Here is a 13,919-nt window from a genome sequence, read left to right on the forward strand (position 1 = left end):
TGCTGACGTGTTATCTGGTGCGCCCGAGCTTCGTGTACAGTCTGAGGGAGACGCATGCTATATTCAAGCTATTCTACATTGTTTGCGTGGATATCATTTTTTTAATGGTGCGTAAATGTGCATGTCGCGGATGAGACACTTTTACAGCGTGCGTTTCTCTCAGTCTATAAACGAAGCTCGGGCGCACCAGATAACACGTCATCAGCGTCTTACGCCATCAGCGTAACTGTGAAGGATTGACAACAGACCCGGGAGAGAATACAATGCTGAATAAAGTCTTATTTTGTGTTATTTTTGGACCAAAAAGTATTTTCGATGCTTCAAAAACTTCTAACTAACCCACTGATGTCACATGGACTACTTTGATGATGTTTATATTACCTTTATGGACATGGACAGTATACTGTATATACAGCTTCAATGGAGGGACAGAAATCTCTCGGACTAAATCTAAAATATCTTAAACTGTGTTACGAAGATGAACGGAGGTCTTACGGGCTTAGAACGACATGAGGGTGAGTCATTAATGACATTATTTTCATTTTTGGGTGAACTAACCCTTTAAGGATGGTGTCAGGTATGTTCATAGGAGATTACTGGAGCGTTTTAATACTCGGTTAAGGCATGCGATGCATGTCTGTTGGAAGGATCTACAAAGTTGCTGGTACTTTGAAAATGGACCAATACTTAGGAATCAAATAAATGCTTAGATTGTTTTATGTAGATATCAGTATCAGCCACTGAAAAACCCATATTAGTCCACCACTAGATTTTATATTTGTTATTATAAATTACAGTTGGTGAATGTTTACACTCTAAAAGCTTACAAATGAACTGTGTGAGTTCAGTGAGTCTCCTACCAGACGGTTCCAGCTTCCAGGGCCGCAGATATGTTCAAGGCCCGGTCGATGTTACGCGTGAACACGGCTGCCGTCAGGCCGTACTGCGAGCTGTTGGCCCTGTCGATCACCTCCTCCTGAGTCTTAAACTTCATGATGCACTGAACCGGCCCGAAGATCTGCAAAATACACACATCAGTGCCACACTCATGCCCAGGCTATCTACAGGTGCTTAAAGGAATAGTACATGCTAATAATAATGATGCCATTATTTACTCACTCTCATGTCATTCTAAATATGTATGCTGAAAAAACTAGTTTTTTTCCATTCAACAAAAGTTAAGAGTGATCATGTTTTTCAAGCTCCATAAAGGACAAAAAAAGCGCACACGGTTATCGTATGACTTTTACACTTTTATGATACATTAAATGGTGATTTGATTTGCAGCCAGATGCGTATTTTCAGACAGTCAGCTGAAATGACAAACCGAATTTCAAAGTGAAATGTATTTATATTTAAATATTATATGGGTGCCGGTCTGATCAGCTCAGGGTTTGTTTGTGTTTGTCTGGACCACATGGCTGACACCTGGGGCCTATACCATGAAGCCGGTTTAGGTGGCTGGCCAGGTATGTTTCAGTTTAGTTTGCACCAACCCTGGGTTTTAGGCACCATGAAAGCGGTTTGGCTTTTAGCAGTGTTCATCGCCATAGTAACTGACGCTCAACGGCTAACCTGGTCCAGGGCAGGTCATGTTCCAGGTAAGAGATCTCAAACCGAAATTGGACCAATCAGCTGTGAGCAAAGTGACACATGTCTGATGTGATAAAGTCACTCCACCCGTTTCTACTCCAAATTAAAAGTCACTACATATTAAATGACTTTTAGAGACAAAATCGTCTGGCTTTTACTAATGCTTATTTATAAAATAAAATAATAATTGTGTATGATTTAGATATTATGTAATTATTATACCCTTAATCAATCACACATGTACAATTTTAGTTTATCAATAATTGTTACGCAGTTTAAATTAATAAATATATAAAGGCAATATAAATACGCTTTAGAATCAATAGATAAAGCTATAAAATGACTACATGTGAGCTTAAATGTTCAATTCTCTCTATACCTTTATCATCTGTATAAACTAACTTCACAACTTTTACTTGCACTGATATAGCAAGAATTTTCTTTTAGTTGTCATCTTTCATAGACAGCTATTTTCTTCTTGCTGTGTACATTTTTAAAAATTCTTATATTTTTCAATAATATTCTGCAGAAGAGAGAAGTGAATCGCGTTGCTTCTCTCGCGAGAAATGAATCGCAGTTTCACTCTTTCTCAGCATGTGATTGGCTGTTTGCTGTCAGGCCTGAACTCCTAAACTCAGGATCAAAGCCTAAGTTGACAGAGAAAAATGATGATCAGCGTCATGGTACCAACAAAGCCTGGTTGGATTGGTTTGGTTTTGTCAACTCAAAACTAATCCTGTAACCCTGAGTTTATTCAACTACCATCAAAGTACAGGCCCCTGGTGTTTGTGTTGTCATGCCATGTGCTCTGTCTACTGTTACTCCGCCCATCTTATCTCATTAGGGCTCGCACCTGTTTTAGTTCGTTTGTCACCCTTTATATTCCCCTCGTTTGCTCCCTAACTCCCCTGTCTGCTGGATCCCATCCTTCCTGTTTAGCCTTCCTGCTCCCTTTTGGATCTTCCCATGTTCATCAATCATCAGTGAGCTTGAAAATGGCTGCATTCGAAAACGTAGGCAGCCGACTTGTTTCCTCGCTGCCCTGTCAGGCAATGAATTTGCCGGCAGCGTTTGCGCACAAAGGTTCCTTGCGAAACTGATTTCGGAGAGACTTCTGAGGCAGTGTAACGGTTTAATGATCTACAGCAAAAAAGAGCGAGCTTTGGTGAAAGCTAAGTGAATATTTAATGACTACAAAAGTAACTTCTCGCTAGAAATTACATCATAAGTGAAAAACATTGATAAAAAATGTAAATTTTCACACAAACTGACGACCAGCCGCAATTTTCAGACGCCATCTTTATTTTTCTAGCTCAACTGTCACAGACTGGAAAAGCATAGGATTCTGGAATATCAAATGCGATGAAGGACACATCTATGCTGCCTTCAAAAATCGATCAGATGAAGGTATCTCAGGAGACAGGAAGTGAAACTAACATGGCATTCAGACGTGCTTTCCGACCTTGCGCAGCCAATGGCTGGAGTCCTTCCTGTTCCCCCTTTGAACAATATTTTGTGTGCCTTTGATAATCAATAAATCACTGTTATTCCAGCATGAGATTCCTCCTCTTTTACCATTTACATTTATTCATTTAGCAGACGCTTTTATCCAAAGCGACTTACAAATGAGAATAATAGAAGCAATTAAACTAGCAGTAGGACAACAGTATGTAAGTGCTATGACCCTTCGCAGTTCAATCTAACGTAGTTTATATATATATATATATATATATATATATATATATATATATATTTTTTTTTTTTTTTTAAGATAGAATAGAGGAGAAAGAGTTAGTATTACTGGATCAAGTGCTGCCGAAAAAGATACGTCTTCAGCAGTTTCTTAAAAATGGCTAGGAACTCAGCAGCTCTGGCTGAGTTAGGCAGATCATTCCACCAGCAGGGAACAGTCATGGTAAAGGTCCGAGAGAGAGATTTTGTGCCTCTTTGAGATGGCACCACCAGACGCCGCTCGCTTGCAGAGCGCAAGTTTCTGGATGGCACATAAGTCTGAAGTAATGAGTTAAGGTATAAGGGAGCAGTGCCAGTGGTTGTTCTGTAGGCAAACGTCAGTGACTTGAATTTGATGCGAGCGGCAACCGGCAACCAGTGCAATTTTGTGAGGAGAGGAGTGACGTGTGCTCTCTTCGGCTCGTTGAAGACCACTCTAGCTGCACCATCCTGACTATATATATATATATATATATATATATATATATATATACACATACATACATATATAAATATACTGTATATATATATATATTTTTTTTTGTATATATTTTTATTTTATTTTATAAATTGTGTATACTGCATTTATTTGATTTGATCAGGCCATCTGAGGACAGACACTGATCACAGGTCTTTAATTCCACAATCATCCAGCAGGTGGCACTATAGGACACAAATTTAGATTCCTGTCTCCTGGGCCCAGTTGTTCAAAAGCAGTCTGATCAGATAAGATCAAATCTTGAAAATGGGTTGTTAAAAAAAAAAGACAAAATGATGAAATCAGATTAGGTCACAAAATCCAATCTTGGTTTTGATCTGGATCGTCAGATTGTGGTGTTCACATTTTTTTAGTAAGACTGTGATAACTGATTAAAAAAAAAAGGATTATTCTGATCTCAGCAGAAGGGTGGATTTCAGGAACAAAAATGTAATAACTTTTAAAATGGTACATTTGTATCATGTCTGTATATATATATATATATATATATACATATATATATACATGTATGTTTATACATATTTATTTAATTATTTTATCAGTTTAACTATTAAATGAATAAATTAGAAGTAGACATTAGACTACTAGCCTTTCAGTACAGTAAATTAAAAAAGAGATTTTGGCATAAAATAATCCCCCAAACAGCTGTCAATATCGAACACACATATGATTTATGGTGTGTTTTTAATCACTGTATATAATTATATCAATGGACATGGTGATGGGAGAAAAAATATGAGATGGGAGGAAAAATGAATTTTAATGCTTTAGCGTTCTCTCGGAAATGTTTTGCGTTCCCCAAAAAAACTCTCAAAGCTTGAGTTCTTTGCGAATTAACGCAAATTATTTCTTGGGGAACACAAAACCTTTGTGAGAGAACGCAAAAGCATTAAAATATTTATTTTTTCCCCATTTCATTTTTTTTTTTCTATCACCATGTCCCTTTAGTGCCTCTGTAGCGGTCTGATTGTTTAAAGGAAATTGAAAATGGAAAGCGATGTTTGTTTGTTTATGTTGTTTTCTTTCTCTTTAAATAAAACACTTAAAGTAATCCCACATCAAATCTTAAACTTGTTGTTCTTTACATAGCTAGCAGCCTACATTGTGAAATGTAACCCCATTTGGAGCACTGGTAATCCAGATTTGGTAATAAAAAATAAAAAACTATATCTGGATCAGCATGATACAATCCTATTTTGCTTTGAAAACCTGGCACAAAAGTAAACTGGATAGCAAAACATAAAATTTCCAAATCTAGATAATTCTAATCCAGATTAATCCTTTTGAACTGGGCATTAAAGATCTCTGTAGTTAGTTCAAAATTAAGGTTATGTCACTATCTAGTTGAGTCATGGAACTCCTGAGGGCGCAGGCTGATCGGTCCTTTACATGCAATCTGCAAGCAATCACATTTTTACTGTACTCTGTACTGTACTGTACTGTACTCAGAGGGGTACTCTGGGTTCGGGCCCAATTTCCGAGCTCGAAGCCCTCCCCACGGACAGCACGCCAAATACGCATAATACGTTTACTCTCTGATCATTTGTAAGTGTGAACTCGTGAAATCAGAGAATATTATTGGTGCGGGTGAGTGGCGGGTGGATGATTTGTTTTTGGCTGCGGATTCGGGTGACGTTTGAGCTCATCCGCGCATCTCTAATTATCCAATGTTTTACTTTCCGCACTATTTTCAAAGGTCAGCAAAACATTGCTCTCATAAGGCGGAGAAAAAAATGACTCCACTGTGTTGAGCCTTCGTCCTCCATCGCGCCATTGTCATGTGATCGCAGTCGGTGTCCACCTAGCAGCCACATCACCCTGTAGCCCAAGACTGGTTGCCCACTGAAGCTAAGCAGGGCTGAGCCTGGTTAATACCTGGATGGGAGACTCCTGGGAAAACCTGGTTGCTGCTGGAAGAGGTGTTAGTGAGGCCAGCAGGGGGCGCTCACCCTGTGGTCTGTGTGGGTCCTAACGCCCCAGTGTAGTGACGGGGACACTATACTGTCAAAGAGCACCGTCCTTCGGGTGAGACGTTAAACCGAGGTCCTGACTCTGTGGTCATTAAAAATCCCATGGCACTTCTAGTAAAGAGTCGGGGTGTAACCCCGGTGTCCAGGCCACATTCCACCCGCATTGGCCCCTACCAATCATGGCCCCCTAATAATCCCTATCCACTGAATTGGCTCCATCACTCTCTCTCCTCACTTCCACCTGTATCTGGTTTGTGGTGAGCGCACTGGCGCCATTGTACTGTGGATGCTGCACACTGGTGGTGGCTGAGGAGAGACACCGACATGATTGTAAAGCGCTTTGAGTGTACAGTATATGAAAGCGCTATATAAATGCCTCATTCTATTCATTCTGTTCTATTCTGAGTTGACGTCCCCTTTTTAATGACGTACGACTCGCATTTACTGGGGAATATCCGATTTGTCTGCTTACATGGCAGATGCAAATGCATGTATCCAATTCATGTCTGATCTATTTCCACATATGAGTGAGGCCAGAAACCGATCTGAGATTCGGAATATCAGAATCCATGCGCTTTTTTCCAGCTTACACGTTTGCCGGTCATATCCGATCTGTGCCACATGAGAGGAAAAAATCGGAATTGGGTCACTTGAATCATGCAGTGTAAATGGGGCCTAACACTGAGCACAGAGGAGCGTCGTACCTCTTCTTTGGCAATACGCATGTGGTCTTTGATGTCAGAGAAGATGGTCGGATGGATGAACAGACCCCTGTCTTCCACTGCACAGCCGCCACACTCCAGCTTGGCCCCGTCCTTCTTCCCACTGTCCACCAGCGCCAGGATCTTATCAAACTGATGCTGGTCAATCTGACAGAAGAGCAGAAACACATAAAGAACCTGAATGCAGGAAGAAAAAAGTTCAAGTTAGTGAGTAAACTAAGGTATCACCTGCGGCCCGTGTGAGGTTTGCGGTTCCATAGGATCTCCAATCACAATATTCTTGGCTCTTTCCACACTGAGACGCACAAACTCTTCATAAACCTGCTCTTCCACGTACACGCGTGATGCGGCGGTGCACGCCTGACCCTGGTTGAAGAACGCGCCCTTCTGCGTCTCCTCCACCGCCGACTGCACTGCACACACACACACACACACTCATCAGTGTGCAATTTATACAAAACCTTTTCTTGTGTTATTTTCCCATGCCCTTATGCTTTGTTTCTTTCCGGAAAGCTGCAGTGCATTACGTAGCAGTTTGGTACCCGTGCCAATGTTCATGCTTTGACTCATTTGTAAACTTGATAACATAATGCATTATATCATTACACCCTTTCTGGAGTTTAATGAGCTGTGCATTGGCATAAATCTGGGTTTGTGTGCAGATGTGAACATACATAATAATGGAGCAGCAAAGAGTTCACAGCTGCATGTGTGGTCTGCAGTATTGCAACATCGCTGGGGCTGAATAAACTCTAGCCAAAAAAAAAAGCCCATCTGAAATATAACTGTACCACAATCAAATGCACTTCAATGAACTTTAATCATACTGTACATTGGTCCAATATGTATTGGCAACTTATCCCTCATAAAGCTATCATATAAATCATCAACATGATCAAAATTTTGTCTGGCCTTCTGTCATCTGATTGGAAATTCATAGTTTAGCAAGTAAAAAGACTTTTAGCATAATTGTAAAAATGTCCACCTTCGGGTTGTGGTAAACGTCTTTTTGCTGTGAAACCTTTACAGATTTTTATAAAGTAAAAGTAAGAATAGCTTTTATATTGTTAGAAATATTTCAAGACGAACACTTACTGGACTGAAGCAGGTTCAGATTATCCATACATCATTTAAATATATATATATATTTTTTAGAAAAATCATGTTAAAATGTGCATATCAGATATGATACATCAGGCTTTTGAGGAACATTCATCTCTCGATCATCATTGTTTTGCATTATATGTTTTGACCCTGCATAAAAACGAGAGTTTAGATCATAAAACCAAGTATTTAAATATTAACGTAATAAGACATAATAATGGGAGATACAGAGTGATAACTGATATTTATAAGCATTTTATGTAAGTAGTCTGCTATACTGTTATAAAGATCTCACTGACTTACATTAAAAGCTGTCATAATTACATCTAGTTGGCCATATAAATAACCACATCTGCACCAAATTGCATATTTTTTCTCAGTTTGGGCCTCTGAATAAAATTGAGGGGGTTTTTATTCCTCAACTATAAGCTCCATATTCTCACTATATCATACTAGATGAGCCATGTATAAAATAAGATATATAAAAAAAAAAACATATGCTAACTTTTTTTGTCTAAAGGCTCAATTAACTTTTCAAAAATGTAAACATTCTGACTATAATTTCATATTTCAGTTTTACAGGGTTCAGTCATTTACATTCAAGGTATTCATTCTATCAGGTAATGCAGCCCCTGGGAATTGCTATTGCCATGCTGGACTGTTTGAGCTACAGAAAGAACTGTCACTCTTAAAAAAGTCTGAATGACATTGCATTAGATGCACTAACATCACTTTTCTTCATCAGTTTTGCTCAATGTCTTTCAATCAAGGTATAAAGATTCAGTGTGATTCATCACATTTACTATGAATATTCCACTAATGCTAAGTGTACTATTTTCCTTTAAAATAAATGCACTTGGTTTTTGTCTTATAATGCGATGACATTCAGACATGTTTAAGTGTCCCTTAAGTGTCTAAATACTTTCCACTCTTTGAAACGAAGACCTGTACGTCTTGATTTAGGAACACACTGCACACATCGTTCCCATTCCCTGTTTTTCCCAGCCTCCCCAGTGGAATCATTATTGTTTCAGCAGTGAGATCTGGCTAACCACATCACTCACGGTCTGAGTCAGCAAACACAATGCAGGGGTTTTTCCCCCCCAGCTCCAGAGTCACTCTTTTCAGGTTGCTCTTGGCCGCCTCCGCTTTGATCAGCTGGCCCACCTGAACACAAAGACAGCACATGACAATAAGGAGAGCGGGAAGCGCAGCCAGCGCTTGCTAATGATGCTTCCATAAGCTGGTCTGTTGTGTGTAACTTATGAATATCATCTGGTTTGTCATGTAGATAATGACGGGAAACAACGCTTTGAAATACTACAGTTCATAGCACTAAGATTCAGCTCACAAAGATCTCATCCTGCAGAACTGAGATTTCAACAAAATGGTTTATTAGTACTTGAGGTGACGCATCATTTTCCATACTCTTAATCTCTGCAATTTAAGTTATTCATACAGAAAACAATATATATTGTCAAATATATTTTCAAATGTATTTCAAAATACATCAAAAGTTGCATTAAGATTCAGTTAACACTTTACCATTTGTTAACATTGTACAATACTTCTAGAGCATTTATATATATCTTAATGTCAATCTCAACAACATTTTTAAAATCAAAAGTTGTATCTGTTAACATTAGTTAATTCACTGTGAACTAACATGAACATTTTATTAACTAACATTAACAAAGGTTAATAAAAACTGTAAAATATGTTGCTCATAGAACAGTTCATGTTGGTTTATGCATTAACTAGTGTTAACAAATAAAACATTGTAAAGTGTTGCCAAGATATATACAGTAGCTTACATAGAAATTTATAGCATTATAAATATACACTTTATAAATATATGTGTAATAAGTTGTAGTAATTAATGTTTTCTCATACTTGTTGTCCATTTATATATTGCATGTTTTCAATCTAAATATATTTATATTATCCAGAATCTATTTTTACAGTTTGCAGTTAAATATATTTGCCTAAGCTGCACCGTTCACCACATTTATTTATAAATATATTTTGGTCAAATAAACCAAGCTCTGAAAAAGCGACCTTTGAGCAATATCATTTAGCCTGAGCTTTTCCCCATTAGTTCCTCACCTCTGTAGAGCCTGTGAACGCCACTTTGTCAATGTTCATATGACTGGCGATTGTTGCTCCTGCCGTAGATCCGAACCCAGGTACGATATTCACGACTCCAGGTGGAAAGCCAGCCTGACACGATGAAAAGAAAAGGCTTTATTTTTATTATGTACAAAAACATACAGGCTTAATACTGTGTGATATGGCTTAATACTTTCTACTAAAGATGGCTAAAATTGTAAATGAATAGGTAAAAAAAAAAACTGCCTACGGGGACAGAGACAGCAAGACTGTTGATGTACACAAAGAGACGCTTTTCTTTTGAGGACTTTAAACCACACTGATCTCATTCATAATGATGAAGACATAAATCAGCTCTTTTATAGATACAGAGGGCTTGAATAGAAAGCGAGGGGCGGTTGACAGAAGGCTTGCAGCTGCAGTTTTAGTTCATGTCATTACAGCAATTCATGAGTCCTGCTCCCTTTGAAGAATTAAACATGATAATTTGAGCGTTTTGTATAAACAGAGACTCATGACCCACAATGCGGCGGAGTCATTCTGTAATATAGCCAGGGGCTCCCAGCTGGCTTTATACCCCTGAGATTTCAAGTTCAAATCTTTCAATAAACATATATAATACATTTAATTACTAATTTTTTGTGCATAAGATAAGAATAAAGTGTAATATTTTCAATACATAAAAAAAACTTTTTTGTTAAATTGTACTACTGTAAATATTTTTTATAACTATTTTTTTTTAATTAAATGTATGATATCGGTAACACTTTACAATAAGTTCTCATTTGTTAACATTAACTAACACAAACAAACAATGAACTATATGCACATTAACCAATGTTATCAGATTCAATATTTTATCTTAAAAATGTATTCGTAAATGTTGAGATTAACATTAACTAAGATTAATTAATGCTGTAGAAGTATTGTTCATTGTTAGTTCATGTCAACTATTGTTACTAAATGGAACCTTTTTGTAAAGTGTTACCGAAATATCCAAAGTGACTTATGAGGATATAATAATCATAAGCAAATAATCCAAGAAAGAAATCAATAGTGTTATTCTTACGATCCCTGTGCTGTGTCTTGTGATTTGTAAGGACTTTTATGCTCAAGTGTATTCTTAGTTCCCATTGATTCTGTGTTCACTTCCTGTTTTGCCTTGTACCTTGTTTGTCACCATAGTTACCCTCCTTTGTAGCCTGGTTCTACCAGAGTCTCGTACATTTCATTTGTACAGAGAGTCTGGCCACTCTCCATTGACAAGCGTTAACTTCCTTGTGGGCGGGTACTCTGTTGAATTTTAAAACTATTGGATCTGCCCAGAGTCACTCTGGATCTGCCATAACCAATCGCTAACCTTTGGTCGTGACGTATGACGACTCAAACTAGCGCACAACCTCAACGTCATCGTTCTCAGCCACTCCGTCTGTTCACTGATTGGACCGGTAAAAAATTGACCGGAGAAAACCCAAGAATACACCACAATCGCAGACGTAGCACTGAAGGAAAATGAAAATTGAGCTGAAGTACATAGGAGGGCGGAGCCAGCCTACATCCTTAGTCCCCGTGACATCAAATCACCAACACCTGTCCCTTGTCAGGCGCTTGTTAACCTGTCATTTTAAACCTCTGTGCTTCAGTTGTGGTTTGTCGGTCATTGCTCCTGTATGTGTTTTCCTGTCGTTGCTCTCCTGCCTGCTCTCTGTGGATTACTCTTGTTCTTGGATTATCTGTGTTATGATTTTTTTAATTTTTTTAAATAATTGTATTTTTTGTCATTTATTTATTATCTTATTTTATATAAAGTACACATAAAAAGTGTTCAGTTCACTTGCTTACTTTTTTTTTGTAAACTTGTTTCCTTAAAATTATTAAGTTATGTGGAGTTGACAACTTTTCCGATTAAGCATGACGTTCATTTACTTAATAATTTTAAGCCAACGGGTTTCCTCAATTTTTTTTAAGTTAAGTCAACTGATCACTTTTGCCGCAACCAATCAGAATCAAGTATTCCAGAAAGTCATGTTATGTCATTATTAGTGCTGTCAAATTGATTAGATGCGATTAATAGCATCTCAACATAAAAGTTTGTTTACATAATATACTGTATGTGTGTATATATTATAATGAATGAATGAGGTATTTATATAGCGCTTTCATATGTACTATTGTACACCTAAAGCTCCATTATATTTATTTAGGCTATATATATGTCTGTCTGTGTGTGTATATATATATGTATATACACACACCTATATAAACAAAACTTTATGTTAGATGCGATTAATCGTGATTAATCGATTTGACAGCACTAATCATAATATATTGGGGTGCAAAAAAGCCTCTGGCAAACTTAAATTTGGCATTTCTATCATAATCTCACGATCCCCCAGCAGATCCATCATGAAGCCCTGGTTGGGAAACACTTACAAAGCAACATGCACAGTCAAACCACAGAATCTGGGATGCAAGAAAGGCAACACCGATGCAATCAATCATCAGTGTCTATGTTAATAAAATCAACTCCAACAAACCAAACAAATCCCATGAGCCACCGCTGCACCCTCACCTCCTTTATGAGAGCTCCAACATGAAGAGCCGTCAGCGGGGTCTGTTCAGCGGGTTTAATGACCACCGTGTTCCCGCAGGCCAAAGCCGGCGCGATCTTCCACGAAAACATCAGCAGAGGGAAGTTCCACTATAAACGCAGAAGAAGATTACAATAAAATACACAAACACATGTACATCAGCACAGCTGCACTGGTTTGATTTCATCTGACTGCTATTGCACTGGGATTGCTTTTTGAAACAAGATTTGAACATGTCGGGAGGTTGCTAGAGTATTATGGGTCGTTGCTACAAGCTATATCAATTTGGAGGCTAAAAGAAAAAGAAGAAGAAAAAGCAGAAGCATCCCATGAACATTTTCTGCCAGAAGTGAAGGAGCCTCCGTTGATTTTAAATATGAGAGCACACCAACAAGTCTAATTGCTGTTCTCTGTAAAATTTGTTACAGAAATATGTACACAAATCACTTGTTTACCAGAAAAGAGTTGTTATTTTTTCTTCTTGGATGTTGTCATGGCAATTAGAAATGTTTCTGGATTGCATTTTGACTTTTCTTATTTTTCTTTCTGAGTGACTCATTGCTCTGAATGCCAGCTTTGCTTTCTCTAATTACCACCAAATCAATCCCAAATATGAATAATGACTTCATGATATAATCTCCAGTGTCTTTCAACAGTTTGTGCTTTGTTTCCAAAGCAACACAAGACAATAAAACGCCAATCATTGATGGACTAAGATTCTTGGATGGCCTGATTTGATAAATGATATGCAAGTTTTTGTAACTTATGGAAATTGAGACAATATGGTGTATCATCGATGACAATAACTTAATTTAGTCAAGAATTATACACCCAGGAGAATCTTCAAACAAGCCTTTAAATTATGATAACTATAATATATAATTATTTTCAGAAAGAAAGATTTCCCTTATTATTGTATGGTATTCATTAAACATTTTTTTATTTTTTTTGCCTAAAAATTGCACAAAATTACTAAATTCACTGTCATGGTGTTTGTCTTACAATAGGTTGCTAGGTGGTTGCTAGGGTGCAACCATTCAGAACACCATAGCAAGCACCTATAGCTACCACTCAGTAAACAATAGTGTTTAATAGCAGAATTCTTGGTGAAAAACTAGAACTCGTGATGCTGTACAGACAATTACACCAATTAGTGTCGAAAAAAGCAGCACGCTGTAAAACAGTTATATTGCTCCGCCCACTCCCACCAAGCACTGCGAATGGTGTAATCGAGTCGATCTCGCTACACTATCAAAATACTGAAATGTTTGTACACTGTAAAAAAAAATATTGTTGGTTTAGCTTACAAAAATTAAGTTACCTGGTTGCCTTAAAATTTTTAGTTAATTGAAATTACAATTTTTACTTAATACAATGAAGGAGATTGGAAATATAAACTCAAATTTTTTTTATCTGAACCACATTAATTATTTGACAAAAGATAAAAAGTTGTGATAATTTTTTTACAGTGCATATATGAACATTTTGCAAAAAAATTAAATATAGTTTTTTTTTACATGTACAGTAATCAACATTTGTAAATAAGTAGTTTTATATTTCTCTATCGTTTTTAATTCGATTATGCTGCTCACAATGCTTC

At 37.4% G+C, this 13,919-nt stretch overlaps 1 protein-coding gene across 1 annotated transcript in view; it reads right to left on the reverse strand.

The window, feature by feature from the left end:
* The window catches only part of aldh1a3 (aldehyde dehydrogenase 1 family, member A3), a 42,063-nt gene that overhangs the window by 2,828 nt on the left and 25,316 nt on the right, over positions 1-13,919 (reverse strand). The window contains exons 7-12 of the mRNA XM_079637261.1: positions 12,301-12,429; positions 9,726-9,839; positions 8,684-8,786; positions 6,744-6,928; positions 6,498-6,662; positions 861-1,018 (exon numbers count right to left, since the gene is read on the reverse strand). Of these exons, the coding sequence (XP_079493387.1) occupies positions 861-1,018; positions 6,498-6,662; positions 6,744-6,928; positions 8,684-8,786; positions 9,726-9,839; positions 12,301-12,429 (854 nt within the window). The remainder of the gene's footprint in view (positions 1-860; positions 1,019-6,497; positions 6,663-6,743; positions 6,929-8,683; positions 8,787-9,725; positions 9,840-12,300; positions 12,430-13,919) is intronic.

This window comes from Phoxinus phoxinus, assembly GCF_949152265.1.
Source record: "Phoxinus phoxinus genome assembly, chromosome: 2".
NCBI lineage: Eukaryota > Metazoa > Chordata > Actinopteri > Cypriniformes > Leuciscidae > Phoxinus > Phoxinus phoxinus.